A 22,129-nucleotide genomic window follows, 5' to 3' on the forward strand; every position below is an offset into this window, starting at 1 on the left:
TGCCATATTTAGGTACTTGGCCTTTTGGTTAACTGGCTACAAACATGGCTTTAAACCATTAAATGTATGTATCTAAATTCAGCATTTATTTTTACATCTCCATATCCAAATAATCAGGATGTGGTTATCTGTACTATGATATGTTATGACTTTTTCTTATATACACCCAAGCCCCAAAATAAATGCCTTAAACATAATCATCAATACTATAAACAGTCATCATCCTGTGCCATAAATAAGATTGGAAAAAATTAAGAGAAACCTGGCTAGTAAAACATGCATGAAAGTAGCTAAAGGAAATCCACATGGAAAGACATAAAATTGGGCAATTTCACACATTGTAACCTGCTTTTAATGTGATTTTAAAAAAAGAGGAAGACATCAAGTTGTGGTTCATCTTTGAAAAATGAGGGAGCTATTCAAAAAGAAAGATATGCCAAAAATATAAGGTTATTAGAAATTCAATTCTTAACATAAATTTCTTAATGGTGAGGAAAGTCAAAGAGACATCAGCAAAAAACAAAGAAATAGCTAAGGTAATTCGGAGTTGCTCTGAGGATTGTGTATTTTTACCAGAAACTGTTGCAGTCTTTCTTGTTATTTGTCTACTTTCTCAATTTAGAAAAAAACATAGTCGTGGTTTATAATTTTTTGGGTACTTAAAAAACTCAGCTCAAACGTCAATTTGGCAAAAAAGAACAGAGATAGTGTGTTGTCCCTTTCCAAAAAATATGGAATACAGAGAAGCAGCTAATGATGACCATCATGCAACAATATTCCAAAGTAAATTAATAGGGGACATATTGAGGGACTACTTTAGACTACATTACATGATAATTAAGATCATATTTGATAAATAAATGTTATAGGCAATGCAAAAATATTCTTGTCTCCATTGTGCATCTTAATAGGCCTGGCTAAATACTGATGCCTCTCTGTTCTATATAAAAGACTTATTTTTCCTTATTCTATATATATCATTTATTTTTATAATCCACCTGGAGGTTTCACAATTTTTTCTAGGAAGTTTCACAAAGACAGGCTATCTTGAGTGATACCAAAGAAAATATATTTACAAAAGAAATATCTGGTAATATCGCACAAATTTTCTTTTACTTACAAATTTAAAAAATTATACAGGATAAAGTTATGTATTCGATCAATTCGATCTTCTCAAAGTCCATTGAAATTGAATCTTGTTCACTTCAGAATGGAAAATGAAGCACAAGTGGTTAAATGATACACATCCAAGGTCACACTAACACTGAAACAGAGATGAGACTCAAACCTAGGTCCTCAGACTCCGTACTGACATTGCTTCTGCACTGTGAGGCTTAAACTAATAAGATGTGTTGCCTCGACACCTGGGGAAAACTGAGAAGGTCTTGAATGAACTAACTGCAAGCCCCCCTGCCCACTCTGTGCCCACAGATTTGGTTCCCTCACCAAAAATTTCTCCTTAATATAAGGAGTAAATACAGTGCCTGCTTCACTTTGCTTCAGTTTTCTGCTGGTCCGTGGAATTATTCAATCCAACCACGGTGGATTGTGGGAACCTGTGGGCCCCTACTTGTTTTCTCTGTTCCTCACGTGGCCGTACACGCATGCTGGGTCCTCTTAGGATGAAAATACTTATCTCCTTCTCCAACAGGGTGAAGAAGAGGTAACCAAAGCACCGTAATCTTTACACCTAGACACACACACATGCACATGCACACACACATTAAGAAATTTAATTTAAGAAAATGGCTCACATGATTGTGGGGACTGGCAAGTCGAAATACTCTAGGGCAGGCTGTGGGCTGGAAATTCCAATGAGAGTGCTGTTGATGTCTTGAGGCTGAATTTTAGGGGAAGCTGGAAGGCTCTAAATTCCAGAAAAAATGTAGGTTGGTATCTTAAGTCTGACTTTCACAGGGGATGCCAGCAAACCGGAAACTCCGAGAAGTATGAAGTGTGTAGACTTGAGGCAGAATTTCTTCTTTTTTTTCTGGAATTCTCAGTTCTTTTTTTTTTTAAGGGCCTCTGGCTGATTGGATGAGGCCCATGTTCATTATCAAGGGGGATCTCCCTTCTGTAAAGTCAACTGATTGTAGACACTAACCGCCTTCTCCAAAATACCTCCTCAGCAACATCCAGACCAGTGTTTGACCAAACGACTGGACACTATAAACAAGCCAAGTTGACAAGTAAAAGTGAGAGGCCCTATAAAGAATAGGTCCAGGGGTACTTTTCCAATACCATGTACCAAGTGGCTGAACTTAGGTTCAAGACTACTCTATTTTAACCCATAACCCTTAACCTTTCTTCTGTAGGGTGATTCCTCTTCTTATACCATGCAGTATTTAGAGTTCCAGTTGACCTAAACTGACAGCTAGCAGACCAGATATAAACCATTGGTTAGATGACACACATTTATGCTCTCTACCCAGGATTAGTAAGTGCAAGTATTTTGATATACTTGCTTCAAATACTTTCTAGATATAAGTGAAGTCCTTTCTGTTTACCTCCATAATCATAATCCCTTCCCTTCCAGAACATAAATAACAAGATTCATAGATCAAATTCAATTTACTTATACTTTAATTGCATGTATGTATTCAAAAATATGTGGAATTGCTTTATGTATTGCCAATCTAGGTCAATAGTATCATGGCATTTGTATTATTCTGCAACTACCCATTTCGCCTCAAAACAGTTTCTCTGAAATCCATGATACATAAAGATATACAATGTCATTTATTTTAATAGTAGATACAAATATATTATTTGTTTTATGTCTCAGTTGTATAAATATATCTCAACTGTGTAAATATCTAAAATTGAGAAATTCATTCCTTCCTGATTGAGGCACTTGAATTGATGCCATTTTTAATAATATAAATCATGAAGCTCTGAACTTTCACATGTATTCCCTTATGCATGTGAGAGAGTTTCTGTGGGCTGTAGACCTACAAGTAGAGTAGATGAGTCACACCAGGACATTTTCATTTTCTACCATTCTGTGTATTACCCAGTTTTCTCCAAATGATTGAATCCATTCACAAGTGCACCAGCAGTGTTTGTAAATGATGTTCCCTAATATCATCCTAACATTTGCACTACTGATTTTAAATTTTTTCCAATCTGATAGGTATCAAATATATTTTCTACTTATTAAGGAGGTTGTATGAATTTTGTGTTTATTTTCCATTCAGTTCTTCTTTTCTATGAAATGCTCGTTCATAACTTTGGATCACTTTTATTTAATTGCATAACATTTAAAGTTTTTATTTATTAGAGTTATTAAATGTTTTAATGATCATCTTTACCATATATGTTGAAAATATCTTCCAGTTTGTAATTTCCCTTTGAACTTATTTATTGTAATTTATTGTACAGAAGCTTTCTATTTTGATAGTCAAATTTATTTTTTTCTTTAAGATGTTCACTATTTGAAACTTGCTTTAAAAATCCTTGTATAATGGAATCTTGAGTAGGGCGTAAGATTTTGTAGGTTTGTCCAGAGTGATGCCCCAATAGATCCTTGAGTGATTTGAACAGTGAGTAAAAAGGTGTTTTCAGAGTCCCCTTGGGGGAATGATAAGAAAGGGGGAAAATTCAACTCCCCCAGGGAGAGAGTTCTTGATATTCTCACAAGCAGTGGGGACAACCAAAGCAAAAGGCTGAGTCTCCAATCATGGGGTTTGTTCATTTGGGGGCTTAACCTCTGGGAGAATAGATCAAGCCTACTTGGAATTGGGCCTAGGGGTCACCCCCAAGAGCACCTCCTTTGTTGCTCGGATGTGGCCTCTCTCTCTGACCAGTGCATCAGGCAGACTCACCACCTTCCCCCTGTCTGCATGGACATGACTCCCAGGGGTGTGGACCTTCCTGGCAACGTGGGACAGAGATCGTGGAATGAGCTGAGACTCAGCATCAAGGAATTGAGAAAACCATCTCAGCCAAAATGGGGAAGAGTGAAATGAGGCAAAATGGGGTGTCGATGGCTGGGGGATTCCGGGCAGAGTCGGGGGGTGTCCTGGAGGTTATTCTTGAGCATTGAGTGGATGTGACCTTGTTGGTAGGGATGTGCTGCAGAGGCTGGAGGGAGCTGCCCAAGGGTGTGGAGCTGTGTTCTGGTGGCCATGTTTCTTGGAGATGGTTGTACAACAGTGTAGCTTTCGCAATGTGACTGTGTGATTGTGAGAGCCTTGTGTCCGATGCTCCTTTTGTTTGCCTTGTTGGCAGATGAGTGAAGCATTTGGAGTGAAAGTAGATGGTGGGGGAACAAGTGTTGAAGTGAATTTAGTGGATTGAGATGCTGGTGATTGGTGGGGGGGAGGGGTGGGGATGCGGTGTGTATGAAATTTTTTCTATTGTCTTTTTGTTTCTTTTTCTGGATTGATGCAAGTGTTCTGAGAGATGATCGTGATGGTGAATGTGCAGCTGTGTGATGATGTTGTGAATTGCTGACTGTACATGTCTAGCAGAGAGATCATATGTTGGGAATGCTTTTGTTTGTCATTATATTTTTAAAAAATTAATTTAAAAATCCTTTTATAATCCAAAACCATAAAAATTTTCTCCTATGGTATGTGTGATATTTTTAAAATTGGTTTAGACAGAACATACTCTCTCTGGCTTACCACAGACCCCACTAGGAATTATTCTCTTATACCTGACCAATTTACCCATTTCCCCTTAGGTATGTTAAGTTGTAATCTCTGAATTAGACAGGTCAAAGCATAAGGTGAATTATGTGGATTGGATTCCTCAGACACTAGGTTACTTTGCATTAAATTATGACTACAACTATACAGTGCCAGTCTAGATTTCCTTGGAAATTAAGCCTTCAAAAAGAATACATTCTGTGAGATTGGCAACTTCCAATAAGTACTATTTAAAGTTTGCAGAGATGCACTTCAGCACATCAAAACTGAATATGTTGGCTTATCACTAGCCTCTAACAAGCTTTATAGGAGCTTTTGCTTCTTATCTTTGTATAACACACTAATAAACATTAACCCTGATATGCATGCCCCTTAGATGCTGGACTGGAGAATGGCAAGTGCACATTTCATCCTGGCTGTGACGCTGATGCTGTGGAGCTCAGGAAAAGTGCTCTCAATGGATGTAGCAACAAAGGTAATGGAAACTAACTTAAAGGACTACATATTTTTTATGAGCATAAGCAGTTTCTACTGGAATCAGAAAGCAGTTCAACTCACAAATATAGAAATGCCTCGATAAGACAAAATCAAGTAAATAGGCGTATTTTTCTATTGTCTTATTTTTATTCCCATGATGACATTCAAAGTTTTATACTTTAAATGTAAAGAGCAACAATTATTCTGTCTTCTCAATGGATTCAGAGAAAGCCAGTTATCTAGAGACTGGAAATAAGAATAAAGATTTGTATTCCTTGAACAAAAGAGCATAAGAGATAGCTCATTATCATTTCAGCCATATTTATAATTAAATCACAAACATATGAAATTTGAATTACAAACATATGAAATTTGAAGTTCTTTTGCATGTCAAAATGTAAGTAATTTTAGCCAAATTTATTACTGTATAAATATTTGGCGTCATGACTGAAATACAAAATAAAAGAAATGCAAGGGCATCTTCACATAGGCAAAAATTAATTTGACTTATTTGCTCTTATTAGAAAAATAAATATAAGTAGTTTGAAATGCCTTCCCCAGTAGAGCATTTTTTGTAGGAGTTTCATATTTTTTTTCTGAGGATAAATATATCTTTTAAAAGAAGCAAGCTCTATTTTAAATGTGTCATTAGTTGGAAGAAAAAAAATTATCTTAGAAGATGCACTGAGACATAATTAAAGATCTCCTGTATATTCCCCTTTAAGTCTGTTGCCTGCTCTTTGCTGTTTCTTTCCCATTATTATAGCTTCCTCACATTCTCCAGTTTCTATATTGTCAGGCTTTTATAGAGAAATGACAGAAGTTAGTATTTTAAAAGAAATTTAGAACCACACTGTGGACTTTGACCTCTAGGTAACATGGGGCTATGATAGATTTTAATTTCGTAAATATATATGATGTTTGGGGATAATTAACTTCAAGGCAGTATTCAGGATGGAATGGAGGAGAGAAGAGAATTGGAGATAGGGAATACAAGTTAAAAGGAGTATACTAAGCAGTGAAGAGACCCTATATAAGAGTCTAGTGTTCAGAATCAGAAAGAGCAGGGACAAGAGAGATTGTCCAGAAAAAATTGACCAGTTTTAGTGACAGATTTGATTTTAATGGAAAGAGGTGACTCAATATCTTAGAATCCATATCAGACTACAAGTATTTCAAAGACACTTGCTTGAGTTGATGATAAAGGGTATAGTTGAAAGCCAGTCTATTTTTATTGGAGAAAATGAAGGAAATAGAAGAAGAAGGGAACAAATAATCCAAGAATAAATATAGAAAGTAAAAGAGGTGGAGAGGATTTAAAACTAAGACCAAAATCTTGCACATAAATGAATGGGACTGGATGGGGGAAAAGAAGAGATGTCCTCGAGCTAAAGTTTCCTCCCATAGGGAAATATTTTTAAGCTCTTGGAAAGACTACAGAATGACTCAGAATAGTTAACAGAAATATGCAAAAAAAAAAAAAACTACTGATTTTGGGTCCAGGAAAAGAAAAGACAAACTTCACAAACTGGACACCCCCCATATACTTTTTCACTTGGATGAAGTACAAAGTGACAAACATAACAAATAATCAAAGAAATAAAGTTACATGGGAGAATAAAGTTACCAGGACATTGTAGTCACTCACTTGTTAGTATGACTCACATGGATTGATATGATACTTTTCCTGAGAACAGAGAATAAGTTCTGTTCATTTTTATATCCCTTAAGTTTAATGAGGAACTTGGTACAAAATGGACACTTAGTAATTGTGGATTGAATAAATAAAGACTGGATGAACAATGAAAAGAAAATAATAGCATGAGGTTTTCATTTGCTAAGATTTCATCCAATAAGTATTCATTATAAATTTACTGACTGCTAACTGGGTAAAATACTAGGCTAGAAATGAATAGAGCAAGTAAAAAATTAATTAGACATTGACCTTACCCTCAAGTTACTCACAAACTAACAAGGAATACAGATATGTTGTAACAAATATAACATAAGGTAAAATGTAATGGTTGCTATGATGAAAGAGGTTTAAAGTGCTATAAGAGTGATACAAAAGAATACAATTGTCATTGGGAAAAAGCAGAAAGAATGATCAACGAATATTATAAATTTTAGAGGCAGGTCTGAAGTCGTCTACTTTTTTTTAATCTTCTCTTAGTTTTTGTTTATGTTTCTTTTAGATACAATTCTCCTCCAAAATTCAGCCTCCAAAAATCTAGTTTTCTCTCTGGAACATAACACCATGAGTGTTTTGGCTTGCTAAAGCTGACAAAATGTAATATACGAAATATGACAAAATGTAATGTAAAATGAACTGGCTTTTAATAATGGAGATTTATTAGCATACAAATTTACAGTTCTAAGGCCATGAAAATGTCCAAACTAAGCATCAACAGGACGATACCTTTTCCCCAAAGATCTGCTAGCCACGAGCTTGGGTCCTCTGCTAGATAGCAAGGCATATGGAGAATTTCCACTAGTCCTTCTCTCCTGGGTGTCATTGCTGTCAGTGGCTTCCTCTGTTGGCTTTTCTGGACCTTTTTTTTTTCTCCTTTATTATTCTATAAAGGACTCCAGTAAAAGGACTAAGATCCACCTTGAATGAGGGGGGTCACATCTCAAGTGAAATAACCTAATAAAAAGGTCCCACCTACAATAGGGGGGAATATATTAAAAGAAGAACATCATTTCTGGGTACAGGCAGCTTCAAACCATCACAATGAGTAATCCAAAAATGTTTTATGATGTTCAAGGTAGCAAAAGCCAAATGTAAATATTATACTTATTTTGGGTTTCTTTGTCTTAATGAAAGGAATCATATTTCTGTGGCCTTTAGGACTTTGATTCTGGAGTCACAGGTGTACAGTCACAGCCCACAGTCGGGGAAGAGAAATCAGTCACTGATCTGGCAGCCAAACTCTTACTTCTTGATGAACTCGTGTCCCTGGAGAATGATGTGATTGAAACAAAGAAGAAAAGGAGCTTCCCTGGTTTTGGGTCTCCCTTGGACAGACTCTCAGCTGGCTCTGTACATCATAAAGGTAAAAAGAGGTAAGTGAGCTCTTAGAGAATGAAAGTTCACATTTTCTAATTCTTCCATTCTGAGTTTAGAAACAGAAAGAATCCACATAAAAAAAAGTACAGTGACGGATTCGATCCTGGTGCCTTGCCCATGCCAAAAATAAATACATAAATAAAAGTACAGTGTAAACCTTGTTTGTAGTCAGTTTGACAGTGGGTTAGTTAGCTTTGAGATATACAGTATGATTTTGAAATCAACTGTATAGGGGGCACAATTAGTGCTATAGCACGCATTAATAATTTTGTCATATCATTTCTTGGGGAAGATGCTGTCACATGCAGATTATTTAAAATAGTTGTTATAAGACAGTTTGGAGAAGAGGGGGAGTATGTGTGTGCAGTGGGATCAATATTCTGGTAATTGTTGCAAATAAACTGGTATAAACATGCTGGCATGTAGACAATATTGTTCCCGTGAGCACTTTGTGAAGAAGCTTCTAGATGAGGTACTTCAGGCAACCAAAATGAGTGGAAAGATATCATAAGAATTGGTTGTAAACATGACCTTTAGAACTAAAGTGAAATGATGACTGCAAGGAAGAAAGTTCTGTATCTGAGAGTTTAGATACAGAACAACCATCAAACAATTTAGAGAGAATGGGAGAGCATATAAAATTTAGAATGAGCTTTTGATTGCCTTATGGGCATCAATTGGTAGGAAGGGAATGTTACATTTAATAGATGCTTAATAGGGACATGGAGAAGAAGTGAAAAAAGAGATTACAAACTAAATTTAATAAATGCTGTATTGTAGAACAAGAGACAGAAACTGAAAAGAGAAAGGACCAAAGTTGTTGATAAAAACATTAGTACAAAGGTAACCATAGAATAAAAATTAAAGTCTTTCTAAATGAAATGAGAGCAGAATAATGTAGAACACAGTGCAATCTTTTGTATAATAACATAAAAATATATAGATTCAAAATTATATAGAAAATATCAATTAATATAAATAATGTAACTGGCCTATTCAAGTATAAGATATTCAGGTTGGCTAATAAAGAAAAATGCAAAACTTTTCCATATTCAAAAGATACAACTAAAAATAGAGACTCAGAAAGTTTGAAAACAAATGAATTCTTGGCAAATTCTACCAAGAAAAACACAAATGCAAAAGCAGCAACAGTACAATGACATATATTAGTGAGCAACCACACAAGCTGTTAGTAAATATATTAATAGTATAAAATGCTAATGCCTTTTAAAAATCCAAAAAAGATTAGGTATTCAAAATTTAGAAATGACCTACAAAACACAATCCATAAAATAGATCATATAGATGTGTTTTGAACTCTGTATTTCAATAATAGAGAACATAACTATTTTTCAAGTGTATATAAAAATCACAAAAATCTACCATGTCTTAGGGGACAAACAAAACCTCAAGAAATTCAAAAGGACGTAAATCTCAAAGAAGCATTTGCTAATAAAAATGCAATAATATTAGAAATTAATAACAAATACAGAAACCCAAAATGCATTTTTACCTGGAATATATCAACCTGCCATTAAATAACTATTGGATCAAAGAGGGACATGAAATGAAATTAGATGCTTTGTAAAAAATAATGATAATATAGCCTATGGATACATAAAGCAAATAGATAAAATGTAGAGCATTATAAAAATAAAAAATAACAAAGTAAAATTACACCAAAAAAATATGGATGAACAATGAAATAAACTAAGAGCAGCAGGAAATAAACAAGGAGACAGTAAGAATAAACAACAAAAAGGCTGAAATCTTTTTTTTGTAAGCAAAAACAGATGTTGCAATCAATAAATACAAAGCTGGCATTTTTTTAAATCAAGAAAAAGGTAAGCTGCTAGCTAATCTAATTAAGAAAAAATGTAGAAAGCAAATTTACAGCATTAGAAATGACAAAATAGAAATAACAAACCGAGGAACTTGCCAAAAAAGATTAGAAAAGTATAACTTACAAACACTGACCCATAGAGACACAGAATCTGAATGGTCCAAAAAATATAAAGAGCTTGCCAATCAAAAATAATCAGGTCCAGATATTTTCACAGAAGAATTCTACCAAGCCTTAAGATACAGGATAATCCCAAAGTTGCTTTTAATTTTCATAGCATAATATAAAAGGTAAATTTTCCAAATTAAATTCCTGAAATAAGTATGATATTTACTCCAGCACCATGAAAATTACATTTTGAAAAGGAAAATTTGGCCTCCTCATTTAATGAATATCAATGCAAAAATATCATAGATAAAATGTTAGCACTTTAAAACCATAATATAAGAAAAAAAATTAAAAATCATAATATATCCTGACCAAGGGAGGTTTATTCCACAAAGTGAGTAGTTCAATATTAGAAATTCCTTTCATGTAATCCATGGATATGGAAAAAAAGGCCTATGTTCATATCCACAGCTTGCAGAAAAGGTATTTGACAAAAAGCTAACATTTATGTGTGTTAAAAATAAAAACAAGCTACAAAATAAAAACTGACAGATGCTTCCTTAGCATGAGTGTGTTTGTGTATGTGTGTACATCGCGTCAGTATTTTAGTTAATCCTGGGATATGATGGAAGCTTTAGTAAGGTAAGAAACATGAAAAACATGCTCACGCCTCCATTAAAATCTAACAATGCGATTAAACAAGGAAAAGTACTTAGAGGCAAAGCAATTGGAAAGGAAGAAGTAAAATTATATTCATTTACAAATATCATGAGGGCAAAACCAAGATTATCAATGGAAAAATTACTACAATAAAACTCTTTTACTAAAAATAGCATAAATGTATACACATGTAAAATAAAATAAAATTTAATAGCCTTTATATAAAAACAGGTGGAAGATTTAATAGCATAAAAGAAAGGAAAATGCCTAGGCATAAAGCCAACAAAAAGTGTTCAAAACCTACAAAGGGAAACTATAAAACAATACTAAAATACTAAATTTTAGTATCGTAGCTGATAACTATTAAGATGCAAAAATAGTCTTTGTGTTCCTTCCATTTTCTCTACCTTTACATTCAATACAACTAGAAAGATGGCCGAGCTAAGGAGAGCTAATACTTTTGCACAGAAGCTCAAGCTTAGGCTTGAAAAATAGAGGATTTCTCCCAAGCTAGACTCTGTATCTTGCTTCATGAATAAAGCTATTTGTGCTCTATGATTTAACAGTAAACAAATAGTTGTGTCGTTTGTGCTTTACGGTTTAACAGCAGTAAAGATGACTTCTAGTGTCAATATTGCTTTACTTAGAATTTGTTTATAATGAGGTACATAGTAATACTTTTTTATTTGTGAGTTATTTATGTTTTTATATACCATTTTTGCTAGTTAATGTTTAACTTATTCAAATTAAATTCCAGGGACACTTCTTCTGAGATTTCTATAGCATTCCTTTTTCATTCCAGAATTCCTGTTCCATTATATGAAAGTAAGAAATAACAATCATTGCATCAAATATTTCTGTAGACATTCTTGAGTTTTAATAGGAGGAAATAATTGCAGACATCTTTCAAAGTGTAATAACAAACAAGATTCACATTTAAAATTTCCTATCATCTATTACAAAAATATTTGCAGTCATTTAAATATATAATAAAGTCACAGGGCTTTAATATTTTTACATTTTCAGTAGCAAGATCTTACAGTTTAGAGAAATGCAATTATTTTCTGAAAAAGTTTCATAAAAATTATAGTAGTTTTGCTTGGAAGAGGTACAGCTAGGTATAGTTGCTGTTCTTTTATCACATTTTATGAGATAATCCAGAGAATTTTATTCTTTTCTTATTTATTTTTGGGCTTTACAAGGCCAGGGAATTATTTTGTTACTTTAGTATATATCAATGAGCACATTTTTGTAGTTGGTTATAAACACCCATGATTTTGAGGTATGTCCCATCAGTTTTCTGCTTCTCAGGCATGCATTCTGCATAGTCTCATACTCACCAAGAGAAGGTAATAGGTCTCAGATCCATCTTCCATACTTAAGTCCTAAAGATATCACCCATTACTTAAACCAAGGAGTCTTAAACTTTTTGTGTTCTATGGGTCACTTTGGCAGTCTGGTATTTTTAAGTGAATAAAATTCTTAAGAATTTGAAGGCTACCAAGTATATAGGCAGAATTATCAAAATTTAGAAAAATGACATGTAATAAAATAATATATTATTCTTAATACACAAAATAGTAAGATCTAGTACTGGCCTAAAAATGATAAGTTCCAGTGGTGATATACATACAAACAATTTCAGAGCATCTGAACAAGATTCATAGGCCACAAGCATGTCTCTAAATTTCAAAGAAAGATGTAACCTTTTACATAATTCCCATACAGTCTTAGGACCCTTGTGTCTCAATTTAGGGTGTAGCCAATCTGCCTGCTCATGGTTTTCATCAACCCATCTAATTTTAGCTAATGTGTCAGCTTCCAGATTTCCTGGAGGCATGCGTGAAGTATGGGTCCAACGTGCCAGATTCTTATTGTGGCATCAGGGATTTTGCATCCTAACCCATATATCTTCCCACAGGGCTTTACCCCTTATGCTCTTACTAGCTATGGTCCATTTCTCTTGTTGCTCCTGTCCCATCCAGAAAGTCAGACCATGATAGGTGGTCCAGTCATTTTGTGCATATGGAAATTAGTATAGGTTCATGGACTATAACCATCCAGGCAGTTCACAGCTCAGCCTACTGACTGCTTTAACATTCTCCTTCATCCATTTGTATGGTGTCCATAGTTATTTGAACTGCTGTCATGTGCCATCAGGAGGGTTGTCTTATACAGGAACCATCAGTGTACCAGGTATCCTTCAGTGGGGTTCCTATGCCCTCTACTATTTTTTTTTATTTTAAATTTTAAAATGTTATTGAGAAATCTTCACACACATTCAGTCCATACATAGTGAACCATCACAGGTTCACAATATAATACCATGATCATTTTTAGAACATTTGCAAAACTCCAGAAAAAGAAATAAAAAGAAAAAACCTGATATATACCATACACCTTACCCCTCCCTCTCATGGACCACTATAATTTCCATCTACTTAATTTATTTTACTCTTCGTCCCCCCTATTATTTATTTATTTATTTTATCCACTTTTTTTTTCACTCATCTGTCAATACCCTGGTGCCCTCTGTTATTGATGCTACTTCCTCTATTGCTGGCCTGGATGATACAGGACCGTTCAGATTCTCCTCAGACGTAACTGGCCTCAATAATTTATGCAACTCTTAAAACAGTGGGCCAGTATGAAGAGAACTCTATCGTTACAAATAAGCATGCCATTTGTGTAGTGTGCTAACTTGTTCACAAGCACTTTTAGGCTAAATGCAAATGCCATTGACCCATCCACTTACTAGCAATGATATTCACACAGAATTGGCAAAGTAATTGTTTATAGGCTCAGTTTGCATAAGAGCAAGATAAACTGCTAACAGTTGTTTTCTGGGAGGACCATTGTTCTTCTCCTTCCCACAGCTGGACCAGAACCTGAGTGGCACTGGCTTCCAATTTTGTTTTTGCCACAGGCCTCATCCAACCCATCTGCCTAGCTGGCAACACCCAATTCACAGGCTTGCCCTGCTAATAAAGTATCTAGAGATTGGATCTGTTTTGCAGCTATTTTTGCTTGTCAGAATGTTTGTTAAGCCTCATTATCCCAACACCCTGAGCCTCCTTTTATATCAATATATGTAACGGCTGGAATAACTGAGCTAGGTTGTATATAAAGGGCCTCCAGTAATTTAATAAACCTGTAAAGGCTTTATTCCCTTTGTGGTGTGAGCAGTTGATTACATTTCTACTTAACTAAAACTAGTGGCCAGAACAACCTTTGTCTTACCTGACCAAACCACCCCTAGGAATTTTAAAGGCTAGCGGGGCCCCTGGATCTTGGCAACCTTAATGGCCCATCCTTGATTTGTTAAAAGGTGCTCTAATGACAGGGCTGCTGTTTCTAGAGATGTAATACTATCAGAAGTAAGCACAATATCATCAACACAGTGAAATATAGCAACGTTTGTTTGCTTTTCCCATCTTGCTAGATCAGCTGCCACCAATCCATGATTGACAGCAGGGCTATGTAGGTGCCCATGTGGCAAAACCTGGAAAGTCTATTGCCACCTTCCCCATGTAAATGCACATTTATCTTGGCTATCTTCAGCTTTTGAGATACTGAAAAGGGCATTAGCTGAATAAGGTTGAATAAGGAACAACCTTATTCAGTTCTTGATAATCAGCCATCATTCTCAAACTATCACCAGGTTTTTTCACTGGCCATACAGGACTGTTGAATGAGTTCTGTGCTGGTCATATAATCCCCTTGACCAGTTCTTGTAATGTTTCACTCATGTCAACCTGTCCTTTTGGGAGATGATATTGTTTGGTTTGAATGATCCTCCTAGGTGGAGGCAGGTGTACAGGGGACTAATGAGCTGCACTCCACATAAGAGATTTCATCATGTAGACGTGAAGGCAAAATTCACCGGTGGTGATGGTAAGTTCTAGGAATTGTAGCACATCCACCTCTAATAAATATTCAAGAATGGGAGAAATGCATACAATATACTTTTCAGGGGTGAGGTGCCAATTTGTAATGTTAGAATAGTGCACTACTCATATGGCTTTTTCCCCAGACCCATCCATCACCTTTAGGGCCCTACAAATGACTGTGCACTGTACTCCAGTATCAATAAGAAATACAACATGCAAACAGTTTGTTGGGGACCCGTGGATACTTAACTCTGTGTAAGGCCCCTGATTACCTGCTGTCCCCATAATTGTCCCACCCCTATTTTGCAGGGCTAAGGGATATGCATTCCCATACACCAGACATTTTTTCCTCAGGGGGTGCTGTAGAAGTGATAACCAGTGACACAGGTTCAGGCATAGGTAGAGGTTGATATCTCTTCTCCATAGATAGCTTTTGCCAGTCTCCTACTAATAAAGTGTGGAGCTATCTATTTTGGGGGGATGGAGGACCTGTGGCAATTGAATCAACCCATAACTGTTTATAAGTTACACATACAAGCCCCCTCTGCCCCTTCCCTCATGAGGTCTCCTTACTTATTTTCCTTACCCCTTGTGACTTTATTTTTACCATCTCACTCAAGTCTGCTATTGTCTGTGTCAGCCAGTGAGCAGCAGGTAGTGCCAAAAGAGCTTCATTTCAGATGTAAGAAACAGAAATTACATTCTAAATTTGGTACCCTTTTTACATGTTTGCTTTTACCTAGTTGAAAAGCCTGACTGTTCACTGAAAAAATGCCCTCGAGTATAATGATCTTGGGCCATTCATCCCCATAATTGTTCTTTGTTGCTTGCCTTTTCTTAGCCCCACCTCAACACCACAGTATGAGACAGTCTCTTTATCTTTTCTCCCCACCTTAACTTATATATGATGGTTTCAACCTTTTTCCCAAAAGGAAAAGTACTTAATTCCATAAGTAGGTTTTGAAATACACATTACAAAAAGAAAATCTATAAGACATTTTTGTTTAAATCCATTTTCTGGATAGAATTAAGTCCTCCAAGAGGGTCATGAGCCAAGTAACGAAAGATCCCCTCTGCCTTATCCTACAACTCTTCAGCAGCTTCCAAATCAGTCATGCCTGGATTGTTCAAGAGTAACTTAAACACCATTATTTGATTGATATAGTGCTCTTGGTGTCTCTGTGAATGTCATGCATATGCTCTTTCCTTGGGATAATACGTCAGAAACTGACATCATACCCAGTCAGCACCATAGTTATACATTTAATAAGATCTGTTTTGAACTGAGTTGTTACTCTCATAGAATTCCAACAGTCAACTTTCTGCTAAGTGAAGGAACACTTTTAGTCATCATTCTAATCTCATCCCACTTGTTAGGAGGGAACCACCTTTCTCTCAGACTCATATTTCCTGGTGGAGCAACACCTTTTAGGGCAACACTGTTGGCCCCCTCCACCACCCTTTATTCATTCCTTCCAGGGAAGGAAATGTGACTTATCTGATGTGTCAGTTTGGAAGGAGTAGTTGTATATTTTCAGCTCATCCCCATCCTTCCTGTTTTTATTGGATAAGTATGACTGGTTGGGTAAATTTGTCTCATCCAGAGAGATGTAGGAAACCCTTTCAAATACAGATGTAAAACCAGATTCTACATTCAGCTTTATTAGTAATAAAAATTACATTTTGATTTCTACACATCAGTCATTCATATCTTATTTTGGTATTGTTTCTGAGTATGGCCTCAGAAAAAAGGCACAATATGCATTGACCCCTTAAAAGGGCATCATCATTCCGGCAGTGTTCAGTCATCCTAGCACTCTGGAATTTGAATTGAAAAGCCTAATGGTCTGTTTTATATTTAAACATGACTCTGTGGCCTTTGATTATTTCCCTTCTCATCCTCCCTAGGGCTTTGCTGAGTCTTTCCTAGTTTATGCTAATATCCTTCCAAGCGTGTATGTATTTGTCCTGCTGCAGCTATTTTTAAATTCTGTACTTTAATTTTAAATTGGGGTACCCAAATCTTCCAGTTTCAGGGCATCGTAATTTATTATTCCCACATCGATTCTTCCTGGAACCCCCAAATCTCACCATATTAGATGTCTATACTACATATGCTGTGTAATAAGATTTAGCAACTTAAGACAGCAGTAAACATGTTGTTACTCATGCAGTTTTTGTGTATCAGAAATCCATAAATGGCTTGTCTGGTACTTTGTGCTCAGCATCTCTTACAAGGTGAAGATGTTGGCCAGGGCTGCAGTCATCTGACTTGGGCTCGAAGATTTACTTCTAAAATAGCTCACTCACATGGCAGATGGCAGGAAGCCTCAGTTCCTCACTGGCTGTTGGCAGGAAGCCTTAGTTCTCTGCTGCATGAACTTTTCCATATTGTTCTTTGAGTATCCTTAGGAAATGGCAGCTGGTTTCCCCCAGAGAGAATAATAAGAAAAAAAAAACCAAGGCAAAAACTGCAATATCCTTTATCACTTAGCCTTGGAAGTACATCTACACTATCATTTCAATACCCTATTGGTTACAGAGATCAGTCCTTTACAATGTGGATGGAGACCACATAATGACCAAATCCCTGGGGATATCTTGGAATCTGATCACTAAAAGCACCTTAGCCTTCTACTATAATAATTTAATTTCTTATTTTACTAGGTCATTTACATTGCTAAACTATTTTAAAGAACAACCTCTGTTAGCCATTCCTATATCTTCCATTTTTGCATAGTATTCCTTGTTGGTAAAGCCACATGCCCTTCTTGGTAGAAGGTCTAGCATTTTATTGACCTTTCAAGCTATAACAGCAAATCAGAGTATGGTTTTTAGGGAGTACTCTCTCCACACCCATATTTTTAGATGTCTTTCTTTGGCATGAAAACCCATAAGCAGGACCAGTAAAAGTTTTTATACTCAACAGTTGGGGAAAAAAAAAGTTTTTAACTGCTTTAACTATGAAACAAATATTCAAATTTATGAAGTGTTAGTCATATAATAAGCCTTAAAATTTTTAAAGCATGTTTATTGTATAGGACATGGTCTCATACCATTATTTAATCAAATCCATAGCAAAAGGATAAGTAGAAAAAAGGCATTTCAAAAATTAAAATACAATTCTAAAGAATGCATAGGTGAAAAAAATAATAATGAAATAAGGATACATATGAAGCTGAATGAAAACAAAATTACTAACAATAAAAATAACAAATATTAAGAATGGATTAAAATTACTGAGCTGAGCATTGAAATCAAAATATTAGGAAATGAAGAGTAGAGTACACTTGAAACACACAGAAGAAATCAAATAGTAAAAAGAGCAGAAAATTAAAAAAATATATATAAAGTGTTAACAAGACCAAATCCCTAACAAGATTGTTCAGGAAAGAAAAAAAATAGAAAGTACAACTAAAAAAACATAATTTTTAAAACAACATAACTACAGATTGAAAAGCAATTGAAAATGTTATGGCAACAAATTTGCAAACTTTAATAAAATGTATAATTTATTTAGCCAAACCGAATTAAGTTAGTGTAATACAGAAATGAAACTGAATCTTTGTTTTAAAATCCTTGTACAAACACAAAACCCACACCATTCTTCAGGCAACACCTACAAAGTGTTCATGGAGGAGATGATTGCAATATTATATAAACTCTTCCAAACAACCAAAAATTAGGATGCAATCCCCAGTTCATTTCATGAGAATAGCATTATCTGGATACCAAAACCATACAAGGAGAGAGCAAGGAAAGAATATACAGGACAACCTCATTGATGATTATAGATATCAAATTGTTACACAAATTAGTAGTGAAACAAATCCAGATCCAGTAATGATTAAAAAAGATAACATGCTATTATCATGTTGGGTCTATCGGAGAAATGCAGTACAATGCTGACTTACTTTAGAAAATCAATTAATGGAGTTGACAATTTAAAGGTATAAAGCCATATCATCGGTGGGGGTGGGGAGGTGCAAAGGTAGTTCAGTGGTAGAATTCTCGCCTGCCATGCGGGAGACCTAGGTTCGATTCCTGGCCCATGCACTTCCCCAAAACAAACAAACAAGCAAACAAAGAAAAATTCAGCAGATGGTGCTGCAATAATGGGATACTCACACCAAAATAAGAATGAAATGTGACCATGCCATACAGCATACAAAAAAAATTAAAATTAAAAAAAAACATATCATCAGGCAGTGCAAAGGTGGCTCAGTGGCAGAATTCTCACCTGACATACCAGAGACCCGGGTTCAATTCCCATAGCCTGTTCATGCCAAAAAAAAAAAAAAATTAAAATTAAATTTAAAAAAATCAACAGATACACATAAAACATATAATAAAATTCAACACCCAGTCATAATCAAAATCACTAGCTAACGAACAATAGACAAGAACTTTTTTAAACAAGTAAGGGACACATAAAAAACCTAAAACACATATTCTTGCGTGATACCACTTACAACAAAAATTCAACAATAATAGAAGGCCTTTATGGAGAAAATTATAAAAATTTATGAAAAGACACTAAAAAATAATCCAAAATAAATAGTCATGGACAGTGTGACTCAATATCATGAAGCTTTCAATTCACTACAAACTGATCTATACTATGTATTCAGTACAATCCCATTCAAAACTGCAATAAGATTTTCCATAGAACTTGATTAGCTGAATCTAAAATTCATAATAATTGAGTATGCATATAGACAGAAATGAAACACAACTGCCTACCTCACCGCATAAACAAATATCAATTTCAAAAAGACCAAAACTTAAATGTGAGATGCAAAATTACAAAAATTGTGAAGAAAGCAGAGGAGAATATCTTCATGACAGGGTAGAAAATGAATTATTATGCAAAATAAAATATTGATACATTTGAAAACTATATTAATAACAATGAAGAAGACTACAGAATAGAAGATACTTGCATATGACTGACAAAGTCTAATATCCACAGAATATGAAACCGACCTACAAAACAGTATTTAAAAGAAAAACAAACCAATAGAAAAACAGAAAACACGTGAATGACCACTTCCAAACAAAGAAATTCAAGTGACCAATAAATAAATAAAATCGTAAGCAACTTCATTAGTATTCATGGAAAGCAAATTAAAACCAAAATGAAATATCATTTCAAGTGTATTAAAATTGCAAAAATTAAATGTCCGACGATATAAGGTATGGTATGGATTTGAAATAATAGGAACTGTCACTCCAAAGGCTCTTTATCATGTAATTCGATACAATTTTTGAAAACAGTCTGACACCATATAATAAAATTAAGTGTAGGCTTCGTTGACAGTTCTACTCCTAAAATTATACAGAGAGAAACACTTAAATGTGCACCACAATCATGTATAAGAATATTTTCAGCTAGATAGTATATAATAACAAAAGAAAAAAAAAAAAAGTTAGGCTTCAACTTTCCATCCGTAGTAGAATGGCTAATAATTATTGTTGCATATTTGAAGAATGAAATAATAACAAAGAAAAGTTAATTGATATGAATTCATACATGATTCCATTTAAATAAAATTTTAAAACCACCTAAACAACAGATTTTGAAGAGCAGATGCATAGATTTTAATACAGTAAAGAAAAAAAGGGGAATAATTAGACCAAGATGTAGCATACAAATTACCTCCAGGACGAGAGGAATGCAATTTGGGAAGGGGCATACTTGAGACTTCTAAGTTACTGGTAGTATTTATTTCTTAAGTGGGTCCATAAATTCGTATATTCATTTTATTTTACTTAGATTGAACAGATACATTTTTAGATTCTTCTGTATGTGAGAAGTGAGTCAGAATTTTTAAACAATTATTCTAATGCTTTTTTTAGACTATGAAACACTTTTATAAATAGAACTATCAAAGAAAATATTAAATAAAATAGTTGGGAGTGGGCCACGGTGGCTCAGCAGGTAAAGTTCTCACCTGCCATGCTGGAGACCTGGGTTCAATTCCCAGTACCTGCCCATGCAAATAAACAAATAAGCAAATAAAATAATTGGATGATGATTAAGGTTATGTTAAAAATAAATACTACCACTCTCTTGATATTAGGTTGATGGATATTTTATATCCTTAAACTACTTTTGTAATATTTTAGAATGGTGAGTTGTTTTAAATACACTATCAGTATTAAACATGTCATACTATTATGTTGTCACAAGAGGGACTAAATCGTCAGAAAGTACAGCTTTCCCATTTGGTCTTAAGAATATTTCTCTATCTCAATATTTATTTTTCATAACTGTATGTTCCTATCAGAGTGGTCCTTTATGCTTATTTCATATCAGCAAAAATGTTCAGATAAATACTAATTGATGTAGTTTTGTTTATCTTTATGGAAATAGATATTTTCATTTTTGTATTAGTGCTAAAAATTTCAACTATTGAATGTATTTTCATGTATAAAAATATGTTTTATTTAAGCTTCTTATTTGATTTTAAGATACTTCAAAATTTTCAACTTAATTTGATAAAATGAATCAAAGTAACTATGGATCAATTACTAGAACAAAAAAAGGTTTATAACCTAAGCCTCTACTTTATCCACTTGACCAGTGGTTTTCAAACTCTTCTCTAAGTCCCTTAGGTAGTTCTTTAGATGCCACTATATATGCAAAGGAAGGGAAGCCCTTCGCTGGGATAATTCTACACTAAACTTTTTAGATAGGATCCTCTTTCATAAAGCTTTTATTTATAAAAATAGTTCTTAAGCTAGAAATCATTAAAAAAAATCACTGGACTATCTAGTAGGAAAGAATAATACCTGTTTAAATGTGTAAAATGGTTTCCTATACATTTTTAGCTCATTAACTCTTTGTAATTTAAAATGTGAGCTTATTTTAATGTCTTATCCACCACTGAATCCTCAATGCAGAGAATATATATATATATGGTTAGACATAAAACAATTAAATATTATTTAACAAATAAGTGTTTTAAGTGAATAAACAGCTTCCAAATTTAGGCAGGGTAGGTATTGTCTGAATTTTTAAAAATATTTTTATTTCATTTATTTGCACACATACAGTCCGTACATGGTATACAATCAATGCTCACAATATCATCACACAGTTGTATATTCATCAGCATGATCATTTTTTAGAACATTTGCATCACTTCAGAAAAAGAAACAAAAAGAAAAAAGATAAAACTCATACATCCCATACCCCTTACCCCTCCCTCTCATTGACCACTAGTATTTCCATCTACCCAATTTATTTTACCTCTTATCCCCCTATTATTTATTTATTTTTTTATCCATTTGTTTTTTACCCATCTGTGCATACCCTGGATAAAAGGGGCATCAGACACAAGGTTTTCAAAATCACACAGGTCACATTGCAAAAGTTGTACCTTTTACAGGAAAACAAAGAGTTATATATTTTACAGAAAAGGAA

General features: G+C 34.5%; 1 protein-coding gene across 1 annotated transcript in view; it reads left to right on the plus strand.

The window, feature by feature from the left end:
• OSTN (osteocrin) overlaps nt 1-22,129 on the plus strand; it is a 57,162-nt gene that overhangs the window by 12,952 nt on the left and 22,081 nt on the right. The window contains exons 2-3 of the mRNA XM_077117536.1: nt 5,029-5,127; nt 7,981-8,195. Of these exons, the coding sequence (XP_076973651.1) occupies nt 5,029-5,127; nt 7,981-8,195 (314 nt within the window). The remainder of the gene's footprint in view (nt 1-5,028; nt 5,128-7,980; nt 8,196-22,129) is intronic.

This window comes from Tamandua tetradactyla, chromosome 10 (assembly GCF_023851605.1).
Source record: "Tamandua tetradactyla isolate mTamTet1 chromosome 10, mTamTet1.pri, whole genome shotgun sequence".
In the NCBI taxonomy this organism is placed as follows: Eukaryota; Metazoa; Chordata; class Mammalia; order Pilosa; family Myrmecophagidae; genus Tamandua; species Tamandua tetradactyla.